Source organism: Cibotium barometz, chromosome 13, assembly GCF_041138505.1.
Source record: "Cibotium barometz isolate CiBa-2024 chromosome 13, ASM4113850v1, whole genome shotgun sequence".
Taxonomy (NCBI): Eukaryota; Viridiplantae; Streptophyta; class Polypodiopsida; order Cyatheales; family Cibotiaceae; genus Cibotium; species Cibotium barometz.
In genome coordinates, this window is record NC_141058.1 from 8,922,915 (window position 1) to 8,946,721 (window position 23,807).

The following is a 23,807-nucleotide window of genomic DNA, read 5'->3' on the forward strand; positions in this document are numbered from 1 at the left end:
AGCGTTCTGGGTGTATGCCCCAGAACAGCTGGTATGATGAGGAGTGCAGAGAGACAAGAGCCCGGACTGCAGCGGGAGGTTGCTTTGGGAGTCACTACTCACCGACAGTCACGTATTGCCTTCCGGCGCCTTGTGCGAAGGAAGAAGCGAGCCTTCCTTGCTCAGCTAGAGCAGGAATTATACCAGCTGTTCTTGAGCTAGGATTCGAGGGAGACTTGGTGTTTGTTTCATGAGTCCTCCCCTGCTTTGGCCATCACTTCTACAGAGGTCTGGGGTAGTTATGCAGCATCTCTATATACAGTTCCTAGACAAACACCTTTTCCCTAACCCGCCAGCACCATGCCCACAGACATGTACTTTCTTTACCGCAGAGATGGTAAGGAAGGCCATTGATAGGATGAAGACTAGGAGAGCATATGATCATGATGGATTGGTCGCTGAGCACTTTATTCATGCGAGAGACATGCTGGCAGAGCTTCTAGCAGTGATGTTCAATCGTGCTATGTGTGAAGGCTTACCCGAGACTTGGAGTATGTCCACCATCGTGCCTATCTTCACGTCAGTGGACCCTATGGAGCCACGGAATTATCGCACTATTATGATTGGTCACACACTAGCACGATTGTATGCATCCATTCTTGAGCAGCAATTGAGTAGATGGGCAGAGAGAGAGGGCATTCGAGCAGAGGGACAGGCAGGGTTCAGGAGAGGTTTCTCTACTCTTGACCACATCTTGACTCTGCGGGCCATTATTGAGGGGGGCAAGTCGCATGGGCGATGGATTTATTGTAGCTTTGTGGACTTCCGCAAAGCATTTGATACAGTGCCCAGAGCCAGATTGATGAGGCGATTACAGGAGATGGGGGTACCCACAGAGCTCATATGGGGAATTATGGCTTTATATAGATCAGTTGCAGGACACGTACGCACCGCAAGGTTGCCCGTTATCTCCTTCATTGTTTAGTATGTATGTGGATGAGGCTTCTGACTACATTGAGAGATTGGGGGACAGAGGAGCCCAGCTAGCAGGTACATGGATCCCACTATTGTTATATGCTGATGATATAGTGTTGATCTCTGACTCCCCTGAGGGTATGCAGCGTCATCTGGATGCTTTACATGAGTTTGCACATGATAGTGGATTGTCTGTCAACCTTGGCAAAACCAAGGTTATGGTGTTTAACACCACGCCACACTGGGTTAGGCGATCAGCTCCCACATTTACATATGGGCAGGAGATTGTGGAGTATACAGATGCATATACATATCTTGGGGTAGTATTCAGTGGGCCAGTGTTTTCGATGAGGAGAGCAGCAGAGACTAGATTGACTAGAGCACATGCAGCCCTGGGTGGTTTGGAGAGGATGCGTTCGCAGGTTCAGTTTCAGGAACCTCGAACGAAACTTTGGCTTTTTGACACTCTAGTGACATCAGTTATGCTTTATGGAGTGCAGATATGGGGACCTTCAGTGGGCCATCACAGCGCAGGCAGGTGGAGAGGTATGGAGAGGCCTTTGGTATCTATGATTGCTAGGATTATTAGAGCCAAGGCCTTGGTACCTCATGAGATTATTCGAGCAGAGGTGGCAGCTGCCCCTCTGGTGATTGAGGCTCTTACAAGATCAGTCTCCTACATACATGGCTTGTGGGATCTCCCCCGAGACAGATACGCACGCCTCGCCCTTGAGTCCTCCCCGACAGTTAGCTTTACAGGGAGACACGGCTTGTTGGTATGGACAGATGACATCTTGGTTCCAAGCACATGGTTTAGCATGGACAGATTGCCTCCCTTCCAGTATTCTCTGGAGGTACCCTCTCTCACTCTCACACGGACAGAGATAACCAGACTCATCAGTCAGGATTTAGTTCAACTGGACATTAGGAGGACATGGATACAGCCGACTGAGGAGCTGGGCATGAAGATGGCTTTCAACAGAGAGCATTTTCTTCAGCTCACAGCAGATGGTTTTGTGAGCAAACCCAGTTACATGGATGTACACTTGTCTCATGCAGTACGATGTGCTATTGGTCAGATTCGCACATCCTCACACCAGCTTGAGATTGAGATTGGCCGATATAGAGGTATACCAGCTGAGGCCAAGATATGTCGAGTATGCCATGGGGAGCCAGAGACAGAGCTGCATTATATATGCCATTGTACTGCACACTATGAGATACGTGGTCGTTTCCACTGTTTATTCAGAGAGGGTTTTGGACCACTTTCCAGAGTCGTGGGGTACCAGGACCAGAGGTGTTTGGGATTGTTCTTGCTTGAGCTGCGGAGATATAGAGATAGCCTACTTAGGCGCACAGAGAGCCAGACTCAGAGGCACCACACTGATTGATCGTGCGATTGAGCTTGGGTGGTCCAGACGCCCACGACTACGGAGGAGGGCATCCCAGCATAGACGGAAGTTGCAGCGGCGGATTCGGATTATTCTTGCAAGACATGCGGGACACCCAGTCAGGGTGCTGACCATAGAGGATATTGAGGAGATCCGCCAGCGTCCGATGCGGCACATATTATGAGATGGAGGCACCTCCATAGTGTACCCCCCCGTCCCACATGATATTGTATCCCCTCACTGTACTCCACTCACCTCCATAGCGTACCCCCCCCCCTCACTATATTCACACCCTATAAGGGTTTCTATTTACCTTCCAGTTCCAGTTTCATTTTCTAGGTGCCAGTAGTATCATCTTTATTTTCATTTTACCTTCCAGTTCCAGTTTCATTTTCTAGGTGCCAGTAGTATCATCTTTATTTTTCATTTTCTGGTTTTTTATCCAGACATTGTATCAGATCCACCATGATGTAACTTTTTAGTCTCATAGGTCATTATGGCCTTTTGAAGACGTTAATATAACATTTCATTTCATTTCATTTCTCTCCCTCTACCCCCGGAGAGGATCTGCATCGGGACCCCGCGGGGGGGGGGGAGGCAATCTCCTGGCCTCCCGCCGAGGGCAAGCTCTAGCAAGGTGGCCCATCTGCTGACAAATGGAACACTGGCCTCGGAGGCCTGAGTACTCCACTCTCTGAATGATGGGATAAGCACCGGAGGCATGGTATAGATATGACATGAGGGCATCGTCACTAGCGAGGCAATACAAATGTGAAGGGATGGAATCTCGACCACCTATGCAAGAGACGAGCCAATAGTGGGGGGGAGGGGATTCCATCACTCTTCCGATGGCTCCACCGATCACCATGAGAAGAGGAAGGCATTCCTTCCTAAGGCCTGGAAAGCAGACTGTCACTAGAAAGCCCGACATGCCAACCAGTGGTTCGGACATGGGGTCGAATCCGTGCTGCCATCATGCAAAGAAGACCTATGCCGTACGCAATGCAACGGCTCAGATGCAAGACTCAATCTGATGTCGCAGGCGAGTCGAACTCAACCTGATAGTCGCCACGTCCTAGAGGATGAGTGTCTGTGATCTTTGCAGGCCCACCAATGAGGCTCGCTTGCAAAGATCTATGAGTTCTCCGTGCGCTGGGCGGCTACCAACAATCTTGCATACCAGAGTGGAGGCCTCTAATGATGCAACAGTCGTAGCGAGAAGCTGAAGATCCGCTTCCGAAAACGATAAGTAACTAACGGCAGCCTCGGTCGGGGACGACGGAGCAGCTGCCATGGAGTCCTCCTGAGGGTAAAGACTAGAAAAAAGCCGAGACTTGCCGAGAGAAAAAACCCCCCAAGAACTGAGAAAGACTGCTTGAAGACGATAGAAGGCACGAGGGAAAATGGACGAAAGCCTATGGGGAAAGGAAAAGTGAAGGGGGGGGGGGGGGGGGGGGGGGGAGGCGGGAGAAGAGAAAAAAGAGGGGGGAGGGGGCGGAGGGGAAGGCGAGAGGAACAGGATGCAAGCAGAAAGATGGAGAGGGGGGAGCACGTTGGCAGGGTAGGGGAAAGCGCAAGAGGAAAGAGAGGGCGGCTGGAGAAGGAAACACAGACAGAGAGGGGAGAGAGGGGGCAGGAGACGGAGGCAGAGATGGGGATGGGGATGGGGAGGCAAGGGGCGCGCTTAGGCGAAGGAAGAGATGTGAAGGTAGGGGGGGAGCACGAGACAACTGGGGGGCGGGGCGGGCGGCGGAGGGGCTAAGGGCACACACGGAAGAACGCAGTCACTACGCCTAGACAAGAGGTGCAATTGTACAAGCATACAGAGCCACAAACAATTCCAGATTCCATGCGAGTTCCCGAGGTCATCATAGCCATCAAGGAGGTGACAGTTTAAGAGGTTCCTACAATTATCTCCAAATCCATTGATGAGGAGGAGAAGATAAGTACTTCAGTGTCTGAGGTGTTCATGGAGTCTACCATGCCAATAGAGCTTCCAATGACAAAGGGGCAACTTCCATTCCCCGCAGTTCCCAAGGACATAGTGGTGGAGACACTCTTTGGGAGATCCAGTCCGTAGTCAAATCGATAGCATGCAGCAAAGGCGCATCATGTGCACCCCAACTCCAAGTTTATCAAGAGGTGATGTCACGTGCACACGTTAATCCGGTGCAACATAGATACGATTATTCCTTACAGCCGCCTTAAGGGCAAAGTTAGAGGTCGTATATGGGCAGTTTGGAGCCAATTTGGTGGCCCTATAGGTGCCCAAGACATACACCAATGGTTGGGACATAATTATGGGCACAATATGAACACATTTTATGACATTTTGATAACTTCTTATGGCTTGAAAAGTGAAAACCGACCTGATTACGACTTGCTATCACTTTTCTATATTAAGGCAAGTCAGGAGTCATTCATAATGATTCAAAGACACATATTGCAGAGCCAAGACCAAGGACATGCAGTCTAACAGTTTGGAGCAGCCAAGTACATCTCCAAATCAGCGTTTTCCATTAACGAACAGTGAGGACAGTAAGCATAAGTTCATTCATAGCATTCATAGTCTAGATCTACATTGGATCTATGAGAATCACTGTAATTACTCATTCGTTCAATAATATACAGTAGGAGCAGGTTAGGTAAAGGGTCTCTCTCTTCTCCTTCTCTATGTCATGAGCATGTGATTAGCATTAATCTTTATTGCTTTGCATTAATCATAATTAAACACACTTCTGCATAGTAGTCATGTTACAAAATGTGCATACACAACACATGTAACATGGACTACCCCACAATAGACATACATGCAAGAGAACATGTTGAGATATAGGCTAATGCATCAAAGTCTGATGACTTCAAAGCCAGAGACAAATCTGTGAAGTTTGATATGTATCATAGGAAATATGATGCATCACAGGCACTAGCTTTTATTGCCCAATTTGGCATTGCTTTTAGTGATGAGGAATTCACTCAGAAATCCATGATCCCGCATGTAAGCATGTTCATGAAAGGTATTGCTGCTCATTGGTGGCTTACTGAGAAGCTTTCCCCGAATCCTATTAGATCATAGGAAGAGTTCAAGGAGAGGTTCTATGCCCAGTTCTTGCCTCCCATTGCAAATGAGATAACAATGAAGTGGGATTGGGTGAAGCAGAATAAAGGAAAAACGGTGAATGCATATGTGCACAAGTTTTGGAAACTACTTTTGTCGGTGTCTCCATTTATGCATGAGAAGGTTTCAATTAAGATTACAACCCAGAAGTTGGGGGAGATGTCACAGTCCGTGCTTTCTCATTATGTATATACATTGCACTGGCCTCCATGGCAATTACATTTGCCAGGGATTGATGCCACTCAAGTGATATTGTCGCTGACTTTCCATTGGGACTTGTGCCTGTGTGTACATGCCCGGAAATATCTGGAGGATTGGTGTTCCATTGGATTTAATACCTCGTGTACTTACCTGGAGCACATATATTTTGGTATAGTCTCATGAACAGGGATTGTCCATACCAATGTTGCATCTTTATGTGTGTAGTTCTGAGTAAGAACCTGCCCGTGAATCGTGCGTGTGAAACTAGTTGTCTGCTGACATGGTTATGTGGCATGTCAGCAACCTTAGAATCTAAAATTAATTCATGAGTGAGTGTGTAAACACTTTATTAAGTTTTGGGCAACCAAAACTCACCCGCCCTGTGTTTATACTCAATGTCCACTGCCCAGACCGTATCCCCTTTGTTCAAAGAGAGCAACCAACCATGTGTCCATCCCAGCTTGCGCCCCAACTCACTTGCCCTCTCTGCCTGACACCCAGGGTGGACATCTCATCATCTCTCTTCCTTCTCTCTCTAAAAGTTAGCGCCCTCCTTCATGAGGCTCTTTGGCTGTACTTTCTACACTTTCTCCTTCCCAATACCATATCCAAGCTTGCTAGGGTGTTTTCGAAGCTTCCAAGAGTTTCCACGTGATATTCACCCTCCTACACACTCCCAATGACTGAAATTCAGCAAAACAATCCTTATATTTGCTGTTATTTCTAGTCTTTTGGCTAAAAACCCTAATCTCAGACTTCCTTTCTACAGTTGACCCATAGGGAAAGCTTTCCCTCATCCACTTGAAGACTTTTGTCACGAAGAATCGTGACAGATTGAAGATTTCTCCAAATGCTTTCATCGCGAAGACTTCCACTGTCATCGACTCTACTTACAATTGATAAGCTTTAATGTTCAATTATGAAAGAAAGTAGCAGTGAGGGAGGAGCTGGACTACATGTTCACATACCCTGTGTAGTGTTCTCCTGTCCTACGTGCTTGCTCTCTTGCAGATTGTTCCTACCATGTGTGGGTGGAACAATAGAGAGCAAATGGTAGAGAACATGGACACTTGAGAGGGTAGTGTGAGTTGCAAATCTTCACCGACAACCCTATTGTTTGCAATACTGTATTCATATGCATTGGTGTGGAAATCCGGTCAGAAATGCTGATGACACTATATACTTCCTTCTCCCAAGATCAATAAACATTATTTGAGGGAGGGCCTGCCGTTCCGGCTCATTGCGCATCTCTTGTCAATTCAGCAAATTACATCTTGTATTGTGCTTGTTGTCCATTAAATCTCAACGTATTTAAGTGTATTGATTAGCATTGTGCTCAACCAAGCATTCCACACTGACTGGTGGAATTACATTATTACAGTATCGTACGACCTCCGCAAAACCCGAGGTCCGGCTCGCTGAAGCTCCCGCCTTCACCCTTGCTCGCGCTGCCTGCTCGCACCTCGCCTTCCCTCCCGCGCCCTCCCCCCCCCCCCCCCCGCCCGCTTGCCATCGCTTATGCGCCCGCCCCTTCATCTCGCCATCGCGCCCCCCCCCCCCCCCCCTTCATCCCCAGTATGGTACAGGATGGAGCTAGCTAGGTTGCATATCATGATTGTATACTCCATGCATATAGCTTTGCATTCTCCTAGTAGTAGAGCTCCATCCCCTGCACACCCAGATTCAGCTTTTTTATTCAGTACTTTTTCATTTTGTTGGGATGACAGAGGATACCCCATACAGGTACTCCGATTTGTCTCATAGGCCGAGTTCGGTCTTTTGGAAGACGTTAATAAAATCTTTCTTTCTTTCTTTCTTTCTTTCTCTCACGCTGAAGCCGCCCGCCCCCCTTCAGCTTGCCATCGCGTCCCCCTCCCCTCGTCAGCGCCCCGTCCCCTCCCTCCGCCAGCCCTCTCTCCCCCCCCCCCCCCCCCCTCGGGGGTTTTTATTCTTCGCCGCATTATCTCAACCCCCGCCCCTTCCCTTCTTGCTGGTTTTTCCGCCCCCTGGGGGTTTTTCTTTCTTTTTTTATCCTTCCGCCTTCCCTTTCCGCCCTTCGTGTGCAGCTCAGTTCTTGCAGGTATCGCATTCGCTCCGCCTTCGCCACAGCTTCAGACTCTGGTGGAGGCTCCTCCCGCCCCACCTCAGAGGGACTCTTCTACAGCCCCCTCGACCGCCCCTGAGGATACCCCCATCAGGCTTTCTCTTTCGCCAGAAGAGGAAGCGAGCCTCGCCGCAAAGGTGGAACGCCTCCAGGCACATTCCACCATCTGCCGTATAGTCGGCACTCGCCCCAGCAGAGGGGAGATCCGGGATCTTCTTCAGGCCCGCCTTCTTGCAGACGTGGGCAAGATCCTGGACGTTCAGCTTCTGGGCCGTGGACACTACCAGATCGAGTTCGAGACTGCCCAGAGTGTGGCCAAGGTCCTTGCCATGAGTCCCCTTGACATCAGGGGCGCTCGGGCATTTTTCAGACCTTGGCAGCATGGCTTTGACCCCGCAGCGGCCGAGCAGGGAGAGCGCCTTTTCCATGTTACTGTTTGCTTCCCTGGACTCCGCCGCGAGTACCTTCCGCTCCTTTCGAGACTAGGAGCACTGGTGGGTTCGGTGCTCCAGACTGGCCCCACTGCAGCCTCAGTGGTGGCTAGAGCAGCTGGGCTACCTTCAGTCAGAGTCTTGGTTCCTGACATCTCCTCCCTTCCGAAGGTCATTCAGCTACCTAGGATAGGGGGGGGGATGGATTGATCAGAGAGTGGAGTTCTCGGGGCTCCCGAACCAGTGCTTTATTTGCAGACAGGTCAGCCACCTGGCCAGGGCCTGCCCTCGCAGGAGACCCCGACCCGCACCGCAGCAGCAGGCCCCTGATGGCCCGCCCACAGATGCGGCTCAACAGGCAGCCTCCGGGACACCTGCTCAGCCCACAGAGACCTCGGAGTGGCAGCCTGGACAGGGGCGCCGCCGAGGGAGACAGCCCCAGCAGCACGCCCAGAGACCGATGCAGTAGCAGCCACAGACTCAGCATCACTGGGTTCCCGTGAGGAACAGCTTTGCTCCCCTCCAGGAGGAGACCCCAGCGCCGACTGAGGACCAGGAGATGCCAGCACCCTCCTCCCGTCCCCGCTCCGGTTTTGGCAGCGGCTGCTTCCCCACCCCCCTCTCCCGCCCCTCCTCCCCCCGCTCGCCTCACCTCCTCGGGAGGCCTTGGCAGTACCCTTGTGTTCACCTGCAATCCGGAGGGCTAGGAGCACCGACCTTGCTCGAGCACCGCAGAGGAGACTTACCATGCCGATTCGGGCTTCACGGATATCCTCTATCTGCAGTCGGTTGAGTCGTCTCGACACTAGACAACGCTCGAAGGCTTTTGATTACTCCTTCACACATGAGCCAGCACCCATCCGAGTTCATGTAGTGATACCTCCGGCCCGCGGGGAGGAAGCACTTGATTCAGCGGTGGCCTTCTCATTCCCTCTCTGTGGCCCTTGCGACCGGGAGTGGACCCTTGAGCTCGCTCTTAGCACTTTGAAGACTCAGGCAGTTGAGTTTTCTCACCATGTGAGCGATCTGGAGGTGACAAATGTGATAGGCCGACTATGGGAGTTGGCTCATTTTTTCATTGATCCCGGGAGTGTGGTTGCCTGAGGGATTCGACATTTGGTCGTTCGCATTGTGGCAGACTTAGCACACGACCCTGGATATGTATGTATACACGAGGGTGCTCTGTCTGAGCGGGAGGCAGTCGCCATGGGACAGCCACTGGCGCCTGATCCGAGATTCTTGCAGTACACCGGGTGGGCAGATTCGTAGCCGCTCGGATGGGGACTATTCTCCATCCAAGCCGCTTGCGAAGGCCCGCCGTAGGGCTGAGACAGCATCCACCTCAGCAGGTCATCCATGAGGATCATCTCATGGAATGTACAGGGCCTTGGCAGTGCACATTATATACGTTATCGTGGTTGCTTGAGGCAGGAGCTTCAGAGATGCCTGGTTGGGGGCAGTATTGATATTCTGTTGATGCAAGAGCACCATTTGGGTGAGAGCAGGATCCGGAGATATGGTTCGGTGATGCCTGGTAGATGGGACACCTTTTGGTCTGCAGGATTCGGCCCTTTGGGTGGGCAGGGAGGAGTATGTATGGTCATTGCGGATGTATGGCGGCAGGCCATTGTGGATCGCGGGATCATTGTGCCTGGTAGAGCACAGTATGTCATTCTGAGGACGCATGATGAGCTCTTTGGCGTGCTCAATGTCTATGCGCCCAACCATGCTAGTGCCAGAGCAGAGTTCTGGACCCAGGTTACGGATGCATTGCCAGAGGCCGCACATTGGTGTGTCGGGGGAGACTTCAACATGCTTGAGGACCCGGCCGATAGGGTGGGAGGCAGTCAGGTTACAATGCACGGTACGGAGCTTGCAGCTTGGGAGCGATTTTGCATGACACTGAGGATCACTGATGCATGGCCGCATGAGGCCTTCTCCCGCTCTCAGGACAGTCTTAGTTTCTCTCCGTCGGATTGCCGGCAACTAATCTATCACGGATTGATCGCTTTTATGTGGGCGACAGGTTAGGGGAGCGAGGGGGCTCTGTTGGCATTCTCGCTGGCACCTCTTTTTCAGACCACGCGCCAGTTATTTTGACTCTTGAGGAGAGGACACGGGAGACCAGCTTACAGTTGAGGATCCCAGAGAGGGTGGGTACTTACAGATCCTAGTCTCGCTGAGGACATTGAGAGGATATGGCAGGATAGTCAGAGCTCTGACCAAGATACAGCAGGCCAGTGTGCCCAGGGACTCATCGAGCTCAGCTCTTTTTTGCACGCTGCAGCCTTGACATGGCTAGGAGAGGCCCGCGAGAGGGAGCGTCGGCTGAGACGTAGCCTTGCTTCGCTTCAGCGCCTTCAGGAGCAGCAGCCTACATGTGAGTGGGTGGCATCCCAGCTGAGCCAGGCACGCCAGGAGGTTAGAGAGGCAGAGGAGCAGAGACATGAGTTTTACTATCGTCGCCAGGCCTCTCAGTGGACGCAGCTTGGTGATAGAGTGACTGGGGAGTTTTTTGAGATTACTGGGCCCCGCCATGCTCGAGCAGGAGTCCGCCAGCTTGGGAGGTCGGACAGCTCGGTAGCTACTGAGCCAGAGGAGATCAGAGCCATAGCCACTGGGTTCTATAGAGACCTGCTTTCGGCGGAGCCAGCCACTGAGGCTCGGGATGCTTGCAAACAGACTGTGTGGGCCCATGTGCAGAGGAGGGTCACAGATCGTATGCGTACAGTTCTGGGTAAGCCTCTCTCAGAGGTTGAGCTTGCTGAGGCCTTGAGGGTCCTTCCGCGCCATAGTTGCCCAGGGGAGGACGGATTCACGCCTGCCTTTTTCATGCGCTATTGGGACCTTTTGGGGCCAGGCCTCCGCAGAGGCTTTCAGTATGTTTTGGACACTGGGGTGATGCCACAGAGCTTTACAGAGGGCTTGATCTTTCTTATCCCCAAGGGGGAGGGAGTATCAGATGATATTCAGCATTGGAGGCCTATTACGATCCTCAATACTGTCTACAAGGTCTTGGCAAAGGCCTTGAGTTTGAGGATCCAGCCCTTCCTGAGGGAGTTGATTCATGCTACCCAGACAGGATTCATCAAGGAGCGTAGTATCCTTGACAGCATTTTCACCTTCTGGGAGGCGACGGCCCGAGCTAGATTTCTTGGTGAGGACTTGGTCATGATGCTTCTCGATTTTGAGAAGGCATACGATAGAGTCGATTGGGGTTTCTTAGAGGGCACTATGCTTCGCCTGGGCTTTGAGCCAGGTTGGATTCGAGGGGTGGCGGCTCTATATTCCACAGCTCGTAGCCAGGTGGTGATTGCAGGAGGCCGAGTTTTGAGTTGACCAGATTAGTCCGTCAGGGGTGTCCTCTCGCCCCGTTTCTTTTTCTCTTCTTTGCGGAGGCTATGAGCATGTATCTGACGGCAGAGGAGGTTGGTTTGAGAGGACTCCAGCTCCCAGTCAGGGGGGAGGACCTGCTCGATGCTGAGTTTGCTGATGACACGCGTTTATTTTTGCATGGCCAGGAGGCCAATCTTCAGTGGGCAGAGCAGTCGCTCCAGGTTTTTAGTGCAGCTTCGGGAGCATTGATCAATTGGCGCAAGACAGTGGCCTTTTGGATCAGTAGCGCTCCCACTCCGGCATGGAGCCCAGACCCGGGTTTTAGATGGATTCCTCCTGGCACAGCAGTGCGATATTTGGGATGCCAGATTGGACTAGATTTGTCACCTGAGCAGCAGATTGCCCCGCTTCTTCTGAGCATTCGAAAGAAGCTTTTGTATTGGAGTACAGCTCGGCTATCCTTGGCTGGGAGGGTGGTGGTGGCAAATCAGGTGCTTTTACCGACCATGTGATACATTACGTCTTGCTGGATCGTCTCGAGCTCTTGAATCAGCCAGGTACAGAGGCTGATCAGGAACTTTCTTTGGTCTGGGCGGGATGGTCAGCCAGCCAGGGCAAAGGTTGCTTGGGCAGTTATTACACTTCCGTTGGCCCAAGGAGGCTTGGGCGTTATAGATCCAGTTGATCAGAGTAGAGCCTTATTGGGGAAGCTTATTGTTCGAGGGCTGCAGCGCGCCCCTTGGCCCGGCTCCAGTGGGACCCTAGCGAGTAAGAGTGGCATGATCCTTATGCATCCCTTGAGGCCACAGAGATCACCTTTTTCCAACATACTGTTCGGTTGGGGCGACATATTTTGACGGCGAGGAGGATGGTCTCTCCAGCTACATCGGGGCACTGGCGGCTTCAGGGACTCTCACCGGAGTTCCTCGAGGACTTTTGGACCAGGCTCTGGGCTAGTCGACAAGCATGCAGGATCTCGACTTTCCAGTGGCTGGTCGCCCACAGGGGTTCGGCAGTTGGCACCTGGCTTGTCTACAGCGGTCTTCCGGCGGCCTGCGTCGGATGCGGCCACCCTATGGAGACACAGAGACATTGCCTATGGGACTGCCCTCAGGCGCAGCAGATTTGGCTGCGGATGCTGCGCATTTTGGCCCCCCTCGCTCCAGAGGGGATGTATACGTGGGGTGCCGCTGCTTGGTCGACTTCGTCAGGGCCTGCTATGGGCTATGAGACGGAGCAGGACAGCCAGGCCATCAGATTCATTAGGAGCCAGCCTCGCCTTGTTCCTTCACCGGACTTCTTGTCCGCCGGCTGGACACAGGAGAGGGATCTACGATGGGAGCTCCTCAGCAGCCTCACCATATGGTTCACCTGGAGGGCCCGGTGTTTCAGGGCCTTTGAGGGGAGACTGGAGCCACCAGCAGAGACTGTTCGGGGGATCTGGCAGGAGCTCATCCACACCCTGCGAGGACAGTAGGACCGCATCCGGGGCGACTCGGATGAGGCGATCTTGCGGCGCCAGGCCTTTCACACCACTTGGCGCAGCGGCCCCTTCTATACCCTACACGTGGGGTCCCCCCGTTGGCACTACAGGCCACCTGTTTGGCTTTCCCCCCCTCCTATTGTATGATATAGTCTCTCAGTTCTTTGTACTGATTCTTGTATTTTTCAGCACCTAGGGAGAGTCTCCCTGGCTGCCTTGCTTTGTTCTCTGCTCTGTTTTCTTATGAGCAGAGAGGATCTCTTTTGTAGCCCTACGGGCGTTTTTATATAACTGATGAAAGGATCTTTTCTCGGAAAAAAAAAAGTATCGTACGACCTCTAGTTAATCTAGATGCCATGCATCGATGAGACCACATGTTTCTCATGTTGATCCCCGGTATCATCCTCTACAAGCTCTCCCACATGCTTCTTTCTACACGCATGGCATCCTTCTTAAGGTTGAAACACTTTGGAGTTGTCCCAGTTCATAGACATTTCCAACAAGCCAACGAAAGAGATTTCAAGCAATAAAAACTACTTACAAATGTATAAAAAGTCCATCCATAGAAGAAACCATGTTTTCTTATGGCCTGACCATCAGGAGACCACAACATGCTGACTAACAAGCATAGGGTCCCAATAGCTGACATTTCCACCGTCATAAGGTAAGAGCTCCTTCTCTTAACCTGCAAAGCATTCTCACATATAGATAGGGAGGTAACAACAATATAAATTCGATGGAACCATAAGATTTGAAAGGGAAAAACATACAAAAATATACTAGGCATTTCCCAACCTGTGAAGCCCACTGACATAGAGTTGAAGCTAACCCCGATATTACAGAGGCAACAAGAACAGGTAGCACACCCAACAGGATGGCTTCTGTGTGTGCTCCTTTAGAAGTACCAGCAGATGAGCTCTCTCCAACACAAAGAAGCAGCGCTGCTCCCAATAATAACATAAGAGCTCCAATTTGATAAGAGGATTGCCTATGCCTGCAACAAGCGGTAGGGTGTTGTATATTTAGCACAAACGCATTATGCTAAAACGCGCCTCTAACCCACAAACACAAACATTGACTATTATTGAAGCACATAAAGAAATTTTTTCCACATTGTAGAAAATCACCTCCTAACAAAAATACATCAACAAAAGCATGAAAGAGAAGCAATTAGACACGAGACCAAAGATGATCATAAGGGCACCTGGCTAAACCTTGTGACTGCTATTATTCAATGACGTGAGGCAAATGGTGTTAAAAACTCCCCAAATCTTGCTTTTCAAAGTGCTCACACATTCCATCCTCTTGTTATACAGGCTCATTACACGAGACAATGTCTCAGAACCTCCCCCCCAAGAAGTATGTCACCTCCCAACATAACCACAGAAATAGCATGATTGATGCATGTAATACCAGCTCCATCTTTTCTCTATGAAGAGCTAAGCTCTAGCTAGCACACAGCTTAAAGCCTATGAAGAGCTAGGCTCTAGCTAGCACACAGCTTAAAGCCTATGCCCTACCAACATTGCATGAACTAAAACAAAATCAGATCGTTTCCATCAATTATAATTGTTCATTGTTAGGTTTGTTGTGCTCCTCAGCTGAGCACTATGTCAAAGTGAAATATGACCTCGAATACACATTCCTAACAAAATAGAACTAATGGGATCTCAATGCTATTCATACAACTATATTTGAGATGCACAAACTTCATGTCCCGATTAAAGTATGAAATGGCACTTGCAAAGGTTTGGGCATCTTTCTAGCATTATTTTATGGTTCAAACATTGTTCTCATATGAAAAGCACAGTGCAAGACAGAAGCCACTTTAAAACCCACTATGGGCTGTTCATGCAAATACTCAGTTTTAGAAGGTGTATACTCTCACTAAAGGTAGAAGTAAGCATAGGTACGGCTGCTTTTACCTCCTGCTATGCCAGAAACATAATATTAATGTACCAATTCTTCCTTGACCCATTTACATAACCAATGGTGGATGGGGAGAGATTCAACATTGGCTGCCAGTTTGGTGTATGCTCTCACCCTGTCTTTGCCCTCCTTCCAAGTCATTTGGAAGCAAACAACCTTCTTAAGACGAAGGTCCATTCTTGGTAGTTATAAGTTCCATGCCCAATATAAAGATCTCCTCTCTCAGCACTATCAACATTTATGTGCGCACAGAAAATCCAAAAGCAAGTAATTTCCTTTATGACAAACTTGTAAAAATTATTACAATGAACTCAGTTTTCCTCCAACAGGATTTGACTCAAATGTTCCAACATCCAGTTTATTACTTTATCATACTCCAAAAAGACATCTCCCCAAATCATCATCTCTAGATCTTCATAATTCAATATCCAACAAACGAAGAATGACTCCTATTTATAGACTTCGACCTGGAGGCCTAGAAAAATGGCTTCTAGTATTCCTGCGTAGAACTGACAGTTGCCCATCATATTTACCGAGACGTATTACAAGTATAACTCCTCGCCGCTACTGTGGCTCCCACCAGGCAGTACTACTCACTTCAGGACTGTCTCCTGCTCATTTCTTGGATTATGCCACGCTTCCAAAAATAATAGTACATCTCTTGTTTAAGAACATCTTTCATCTTTACCGATATACTTCTGTCTCCACAAAAATTCCATCTGTTTTACATTCAGTGGTCATTCTGCTTCCTTCTTCTATTGACTTCCAAACTCTGATTTGTTTTTTCCAGTTGCTGAATTAGCTCTCACACTGTGAGGTTTCTTGAATAAGCTTCCTTGGCTTGTTCCTCCATTTTAGCTGCAACTTCTTCATATTCTTCACCCTTTCCTTGCATACGTTTAATTTTTGCTTCAGTTTTTCTGTAGTGTAGTCTTTTCTTACTATAAACTCCTTGGTGAATTTGAATAATGCTTTTCCTTTTCTGCAGCTGCAGTAGTTACTGCTGCTGAAATATTCCTAGCAAGAGTATGAGTATTTAAGGCATCGTGTTGAACTTCGTGTATGCGTTGCAGCATGAGCTCTCATCTTTAAAAAAATTTGATGCCCTTACAAGAGTTACTCGGTAGAATAAACCCTCTTCCGTGGGCATTGCAAACCTTAGTAAGTATTGTTCTTGCTCACAGGGTATCCTGCTGAAGAAGCTATATCCCATAATGTTGCTCCTCCTAGGTTGCTAAAGTTGTACCATGTTCCAGCTCTTCTTCCTTGCTACTCGTTCATCAGACTGTTGTATTTCACCTATCCTTGATTCAACTTGTCAAGTATCCTTTAACTGTCATCTTTAAATCTCAGAGATGTTCTTCCACTTGACTGATCTCCTTGGCTTTGTGTCCTTCTCTATATCATAATGTCTTGCCTTCATAGCTTCCAAGATTTCTTGTGTATTCTCTATAGCGGTGCTTTCTATACTATTGCTTTTTGCCCTATGAAATTTCCTGCTTGTAGTTGCTGCCTGGTCATCTTGCCCCAGTTTTCTTGTCCCTCGTGGAAGTTGACTGTTGGCTCGTTCTTGTTGCAGTGATTCTTGCTTTTCCTGCAATAAATTTCTCAGTAGAATCTCCGAATGAACACCAAATTGCAGGCTTTGAATCCTTCCTTCCTTCATTCCTTCATGTGCTGCTTCATCTTTTTGCACAAGATTCCTGCAAATTCGACTTTCCTGCCTTTTGCAACAAGTAATACTCTCCTTAATTCTTCTTTACTCATTATAGTAACATCCAAAAAAGAATTTATCTAATTGTGCTTGTTGTAGGATCAAAAAGCCATATGCATTCATTCCTTCTTTTGGAATAGCAAATTGTAAGAAAATTGTGCAAAATTTGCAAAAACAGACTGATAATGATAAAGAAAAGATTAGAGTTTGTATCTTGATAAGAGGAAAGTGACCCAGTCCTTTTGCATTAGTCATGCTGACATAATCTATCTTTGTGTTTCTTGAGATCACTACCAATCCTCTATCACTTGACTTTGTTCCACCCGGCAGTTGATGGCTGAGCTTCGCTGAATTGTGTCACCTTTTTGCTTTGGATTTTAATCTCGCTAAAGGATTTCCAGCTTCCTATCGCCCGCTGTGTTCCTTATCCCCTGTAATTGCAGGTTTCTAACTGCTGCTCTCCTTGAGGCCATTAATGTCCTTTGTTGTCTTAAATTTGCTGCTATCTTCTTTATCATTGTTGCTCATGTTAGCTTCTTCCTCATCTTCACATGGTTTTATTGGCTTCTTATTGTCCTGGATTTCTTCTTTTCTCACATGTTCCTATTGATTTTGACTCTTGCTTGTGACCTTGCTTTCAACTCAATCACAGCATCCCAGAATTCTCCTCGTGATTTGTCCTTGTTTTCTTCTTGCCCTTCTTCTACCTAGAACAAATTGCGCACCCTATTGCGCACGTTGGCAAAGTTCCTTTGTGTATGCAGAACAAAAAAATGAAGTACCTTGCTGATGTGCTTCATGTGCCAAACATAACAAAGAATCTCATTTCTATTTTGGTCATATGATTGAGAAGGGTCTACAAGTGAGGTTTAATCCTCATGGATGTTATGTGCAAGATTTCAATAACCAGTGCCGTTTGATTGGCAGAATGTTTACATTAGATTTAAGCATGCCTGAAGTGAAGGCTTCCACCTTTGCATATGGTATAAGCGTGAATGCACACATTGATATTTAGCATAAATGCATTGGACATGTCAATATTCAACAACTGAAGAATACGGAGATCCAAAGTATTGTTAAAGTTCAAAGTGAATGGAATGCACAGAGTATGTGAAGCGTGCCAATTGGGCAAGCAAGCTAAGCATGTAAGTCAAAGACCTTTGGATGTGGTGCATTGGAAATCAACAAAGATAGCATCTAAGCATGAATAAGCATGTAAGTCAAAGACCTTTGGATGTGGTGCATTGGAAACCAACAAAGACAGCATCAATCGAAGGATACACAAGATGCCATTATTATGTATCTTTCATTGATGAGCACACAATTATAGGTGTATTTCATGAAAAGTGAAGTACTTACTCACTTTTAAAGCTTCAACGCTATGGTGGAGAAAGACAAAGGTATGCACATAAAATACCTGAGATCAAATGGTGGGAAAGAATATTTCTCTAATAAATTCAATGACTATTTGAGAGAGCATCGGATAAAGAGGCAATTTATATGAAGATACATCCCATAGCAAAATGGGATTACATAAAGGAAAAACATACATACATAATGTAAAAGTTACCCGTACATTGATGAATGAGAAAGGAATGCCTCATTATATTTTAGCTAAAGCAATAGTAATTGAAATCTGCAGTTTATATCATGAACAGGACACCGTTGCTCTTTGTTTTCATGGGGACTTTAACATGGTGGAGTGGACCAATGATAGACTTAGAGATGGCATGGTGTCACATGCACTCTGCACTATAGTGCATGGTGACCACTGCAGCAGCTCATGGCATGACGCATGAACAAAAATTTACTACTAGATTTGGTACACTTGAAAGTATTTGGGTGCATTGCTTATGTACATGTACTAGATGAGGTAAGAAGCAAATTGGATACCAAGACCCAAAAAAAAAATGTGTATTCATTAGTTATTCCCTTCACCAAAAAGATTATAGATTCTATAAATCCACTAAACATGAGATGCGAGTAAGCACGGATGTTGTGTTTGATAAGATATACCTAGATGAATCCAGGAACATGCCCAAATTCACCTTATAAGAAAGTGGGTGTAAAACTTGGTATCAATATATGCTCCCACACACACACACCCTACACGCACATACAGCATACATTCATACAAAGGTCTGTGTACTGAGTTTTTGTCAGAGCTTCAAAGATACAAGGCAGACTCAGCCATAATGAAGCCTAGCACCAAGGATAATAACAAATAGAAAGAATTATTACAACAAAAAGGTAGTTGATAGGGCATTGCACCACTAAAGATAGAAAGAATTAACACAATATCAACTGGCTGCAGCTTGGATGAAAACTTCACAATGTGAAATTTGCATGTCTGCTAATATAGCATAAAGATATACCTACATGAATCCAAGAACATGCCCAAATTCACCTTATAAGAAAGTGCAATTTATAACCTCATGGTAGTCATCCACAAGACAATAAACCATCAACTCCATCATGCATAGTATGGACTAGATACTATGACATCCCCACTAACGTTATCAGTGTCCAATAGTGGGTGTAGAACTTGGTATCAATATATGCTCCCACACACACACACTACCCACGCACACACACACACCATATATTCATACAAAGGTCTGTGTACTGAGTTTCTGTCAGAGCTCCAAAGATACAGAGCAGACTCGGCCATAATGAAGCCTAGCACCAAGAATAATAACAAATAGAAGAATTATTACAACAAAAAGGTAGTTGAAAGGGCATATACACCACTAAAGATAGAAAGTGAAACCAACCTTCAGAAACTTAACGGGCGGTGAGCACACTTAATCACACTAAAAACTCTTTATGAACTGGAATATTAAATTTGGAAGAAGAAGAAAAAGAATAAGTGAAGCTAGAGTGATCCTGCACAAAAAGACCAATTGGCCCCAAAGCGTGGCGTCCCCGCAGGTATTTAATTATCACTCGAGGTCGGCGTAGCCCTTGTACAATTCCCAAGAAGATGCCTCCTTGCTTCACGTGGAGGAGATCTTCTCAAACTTTCACCCAGTTTGTGTTGTGTGGAAACAAGAGCCTTGGCCCCCTATTTATACTAGTTTAGGGATAAAAAGCTATGCTTTTCCCCCTTAGAGAAAAATTTATTACAAGTGCTTTTCCCAAAAAGAAAGAACTCTTCGAATAGCTTTTCCTCTCTCTCATTTTTTTTATAAAAAGATAAAAATAAAAATAAATACACATGGCAATTATTGATTTTCGAAAATCCCACGCTGCTTTTTCTTTTACGCGTTTTTGGGCTGCCCGGCGTTTTCTTCCGTGCTTTTCCTTGCGCCGGCTCGCCCTCGCTCTGCTGCCCGTCGCTTCGCCTCTCTTTCACTTGTTTGTGTGCACCCATATGGCTGCTTGGTACAGGCCGCCCATGGCACGCCTGCAGCCATCCACTACCGGTGCAGTCAGCTGCCTACATGATGGCAGCGCCTGTAGCCAACCGCCACTCAGCTCCAGCACACATGCGCCATGTCAGCTGCAGTCCACGTGCGCCACATCAGCTGTATTGTGTGTCAGCTGCCACGTCACCGGCACCTGTGCCACATCAACTGCTGACTGGGCTGACCCACAAGATGCCTTAGCTACTGCTCCTGCAACAAGTTAAGAGAAAGACCAAAAACATGCACATGAACAAACATATGATCATGCACACACATGAACACACACACACCAAACATGTATTTGCATCCACACACGTGTACAAACTTACACATGCATATACAGGATTAAACATGATCAGTGAATGCTAAACATGATTAAACATAATCACAATGCTTAAGAAAAAGAGGTAAAATACTAAGTCCTGTAACATACCCCCCTCTTAAAACAAAGCAATCGTCCTCGATTGTTCATTCAAAGGATCTGCCAACTGAAACAGAACCTAAGAGAGCAACGAGAAAGCTATGTCCTACCAACTCAAACAGAACATCTGAAAAACATAAATCAAGAGCATCCATCTCGTGAATAGTCATGTCCCCCTAGATGCTTTACCTGCTCCGCTCATGGCCATCCCACAAGATCCACGATCAGCAATACATCATGAACATGAGTAAACAGTGATGCATATCAAATGAAAGTCTAGAATAGGCGTCCCCATTCTCTCAAAAGATTCGTATATCCATGAATCAAACCATGTGACTAGTACACATATATCATAGAAATTCCATAGGCAGATATACTGTCAGTTCAGTATCTCGGGTGTGCTAATAAGAATACCAAGCGACTTCTAGATCTCATCCAAGTGAACTCTGTGACAAGGGAGCGGAGTCACCCCCTCTTAAGTAACAGGTAGTACTCCAGAATCCACAACTCATCCTGTTGAAGCACTTTCTAAGGTAGGCTCCAAACCAAAAGCCTTGAGGTAAAGTTGTAGCATCCTCGGTGCATCTGCCAAGTCACCCTCCTCCATCCACTTCAAATCCATAGGCGAATAGTTCATAAACTTCACCAGATATCGACATGAAACTTTTCCTCTGACTTTTCTTTCTTTATCGAAACATAACACTTTAGAAGATCCAATACCACTGAGTTGGCAATTTCCGATTGCCTATCTATTTGTGGATGAAAAGACAATGAGAATTTCAACGAAGTCTGCATGTTCTCGAACAATGCTCTCCAAAATAAACTCATCATTCGAGAATCTTGATCACTAACAATAGATGTGGGAATCCCATGGTACTTGAAGATATTTGTCAAAAATATCCTCACCATTTGCTCTGCATTAATCTTCTTCCTGACTGGAATGAAATGTGCCTGTTTACTGAAACGATCCACAATAGTCCAAATGCCATTATTCTCACTCTTTGTCCTAGGAAGATCAAAGATAAAATCCATAGCAATACTCTCCCACAGTCTATCTAGAATAGGCAAAGGATGAAACCCCGGAGTCTTTTGACGGTCATACTTCACCTTCTGACAAATGATACAATCACGAACAAAAGCATCAGCATCCCTGCGCATAGTAGGCCAATAAAAGAATTCCTCCAAAGCTTTTACTGTAGCTTCAATACCACGATGGACTGCATAAGGCGGAGCATGGAATTCTGTCAAAACCTTCTGCCTCAACGGAGATGTGATACACAATTTGTTATGCATCATCAAGAATCCTTCCTTGAGAGAATAATGATCAACTCGCTCTCCTTCAATCAAACGATCAAAAATCCGCTCCAAATCTATGTCATGAGCATACTGTTCTCGCATATCATTAAGTTCGTGTAAAAGATGTCTTGTGCACATCTTCTGGCCTGATGCGAATTTGATGATATCCACTCTTCAGATCAATGCGACTGAAGTAAGCTGCTTCCTGTAATAACCGATCCAAGATATCATCGATTCGTGGTATATGGAATCTGTTCTTGATGGTAATCTTCTTCAGTGCCCTGTAATCAATGCACATATACCAAGAACCATCTTTCTTTTGTACCAAAAGCACTGGTGAACAATAAGGCGAAGAGCTTGGCTGAATCAACCCTTTGTCCCCAACAGATCACGCACTTGGCTCATTATCTCTTCTTGTAGGGCTCCACTCACCCTATAGGGTGGCTTATTCGGTGGTGAACTTCTAGGAATCAAATCAATCCCATGATCCTCAAGCCTAGCAGGCAGCAACTCCCCTGGCAAAGCCTTGAAAAACAATCTTGAAAATTTTTTAGAAAATCCATTCTTTCTTGTCCAACTCAAACAGGTTGGAATCTGTGGCATCCTGATTCTCTTTAACAAACACTAAGTAAACAGAAAGGTGTTTCTTTATTAAACGAGAAATGGCCGAGGCCGATACAACAGGAATAGATTCTCCTTTAAGCTTTACATCAAGAGTGTGTTTCTTATTCTTGTGAGTGAGAGTGATTTTCATGTTGAAAGTATCTACTACCGCTTTAACTTTATGGCACCAAGGCATACCCAACAAAACATCATAGCCCTCCAAAGGCATAATATAGAAATCATCCTCTCTGTCTGTGTAAGTCTGCACACTGAAACGCAGTTTCCCAATGATCAGTGTAACCTCAACCGAATGTCCAAGACAAGCCAAAGTAGCCTCATGCAACACACCCATCTCCTCTGGTTTGATGCCCAACTTTGCTGCAAGCTCGGAGGTGATGAAGTTTGCACGAGCCCCAGGATCGAAAAAGATCAAAACCTCCTGATCTCGAAGTCTTCCCCATGCTCTGCACAACTCTGAAGATGCATCCCCTTGCTTCAACCCTATCAAGTCAGGTACTAGTCCAACAGAGGGTTTTTGTTTCTTTGCTTTAGGTTCTTCCTGTGAATCATCTACGTTTTTAAGTGCTCTCTTCGGACACCTATAGTACCGATGTCCCTCTTCTCCACAAGAGAAACATTTGTCTGCAGCTATAAGTTCTTTCTTTTCTTCATTTGTTCTTTGAGGTAAGGGCTGAAATTTTCTCTTCTTGGATTGCCCCTTCTCTCGTGGTTCAAGGTCTTTGTTGTCTGTTGACTCCTTTGCCTCTTTAAATGCCTTTTTTGAGAAGAGACGTTGGTCCTTGAATCCTAACATCTGACCAGTAAGCATGGCATATCCAGTCTGAGCATTTTCTATCATCTGAGTCATATTGATGACCTTTGTTTTAATGCAATAATCACGAAGCTCCTTGGGTACCCAATGACACGGGCCTAAAGGATTGTTGGGTTTTATGCTGTGTATGCACCTAGAGGAGTGCTAGTGATCATCAGTAGATTACTGGGGCACTTTTTACTTCAGTTAGTGGAGGTTTTTTCCCCCAGTTTAGCTTAGTTTCACTTATAATAGTTTATAAGTGATTTGGTCCACCTGGCACACTTCATGGCCGGACATGTGAACACATCTTTTAGGTCACTTCATTATGTGGCCATTGTACTTCACTTTATCATAACTGAATACAAGAGCTAGTCGTGTTCTCTCTCTCTGCCTCTCACGTTTCTGTTGGAAGTACCTCCAAACCCTAACCCTAACTGTTTAGGACCTTCATTTGGTATCAGAGCCATCCGTACAGGCCATCGCCATCAGCTCTCGCCATCAGTTGTCCGTACTATCAGAGCTGGTTCGCCTGCAACTGCCCGTACAGCTTCGCCTGCAACTGCCCGTACCCTGCATGAACAGCAGTTCGAAGCAGGCGTAGCAGG

General features: G+C 47.0%; 1 protein-coding gene across 2 annotated transcripts in view; it reads right to left on the bottom strand.

Annotated features, from left to right (window-relative positions):
* Nucleotides 1-23,807, bottom strand: part of LOC147632332 (Nucleotide-sugar transporter family protein) — a 145,063-nt gene that overhangs the window by 76,003 nt on the left and 45,253 nt on the right. For both annotated transcript variants that reach the window (XM_086807155.1, XM_086807156.1), the window contains exons 4-5: nucleotides 13,814-14,012; nucleotides 13,560-13,703 (exon numbers count right to left, since the gene is read on the bottom strand). In XM_086807155.1, coding sequence (XP_086663281.1) covers nucleotides 13,560-13,703; nucleotides 13,814-14,012 — 343 coding nt within the window. The remainder of the gene's footprint in view (nucleotides 1-13,559; nucleotides 13,704-13,813; nucleotides 14,013-23,807) is intronic.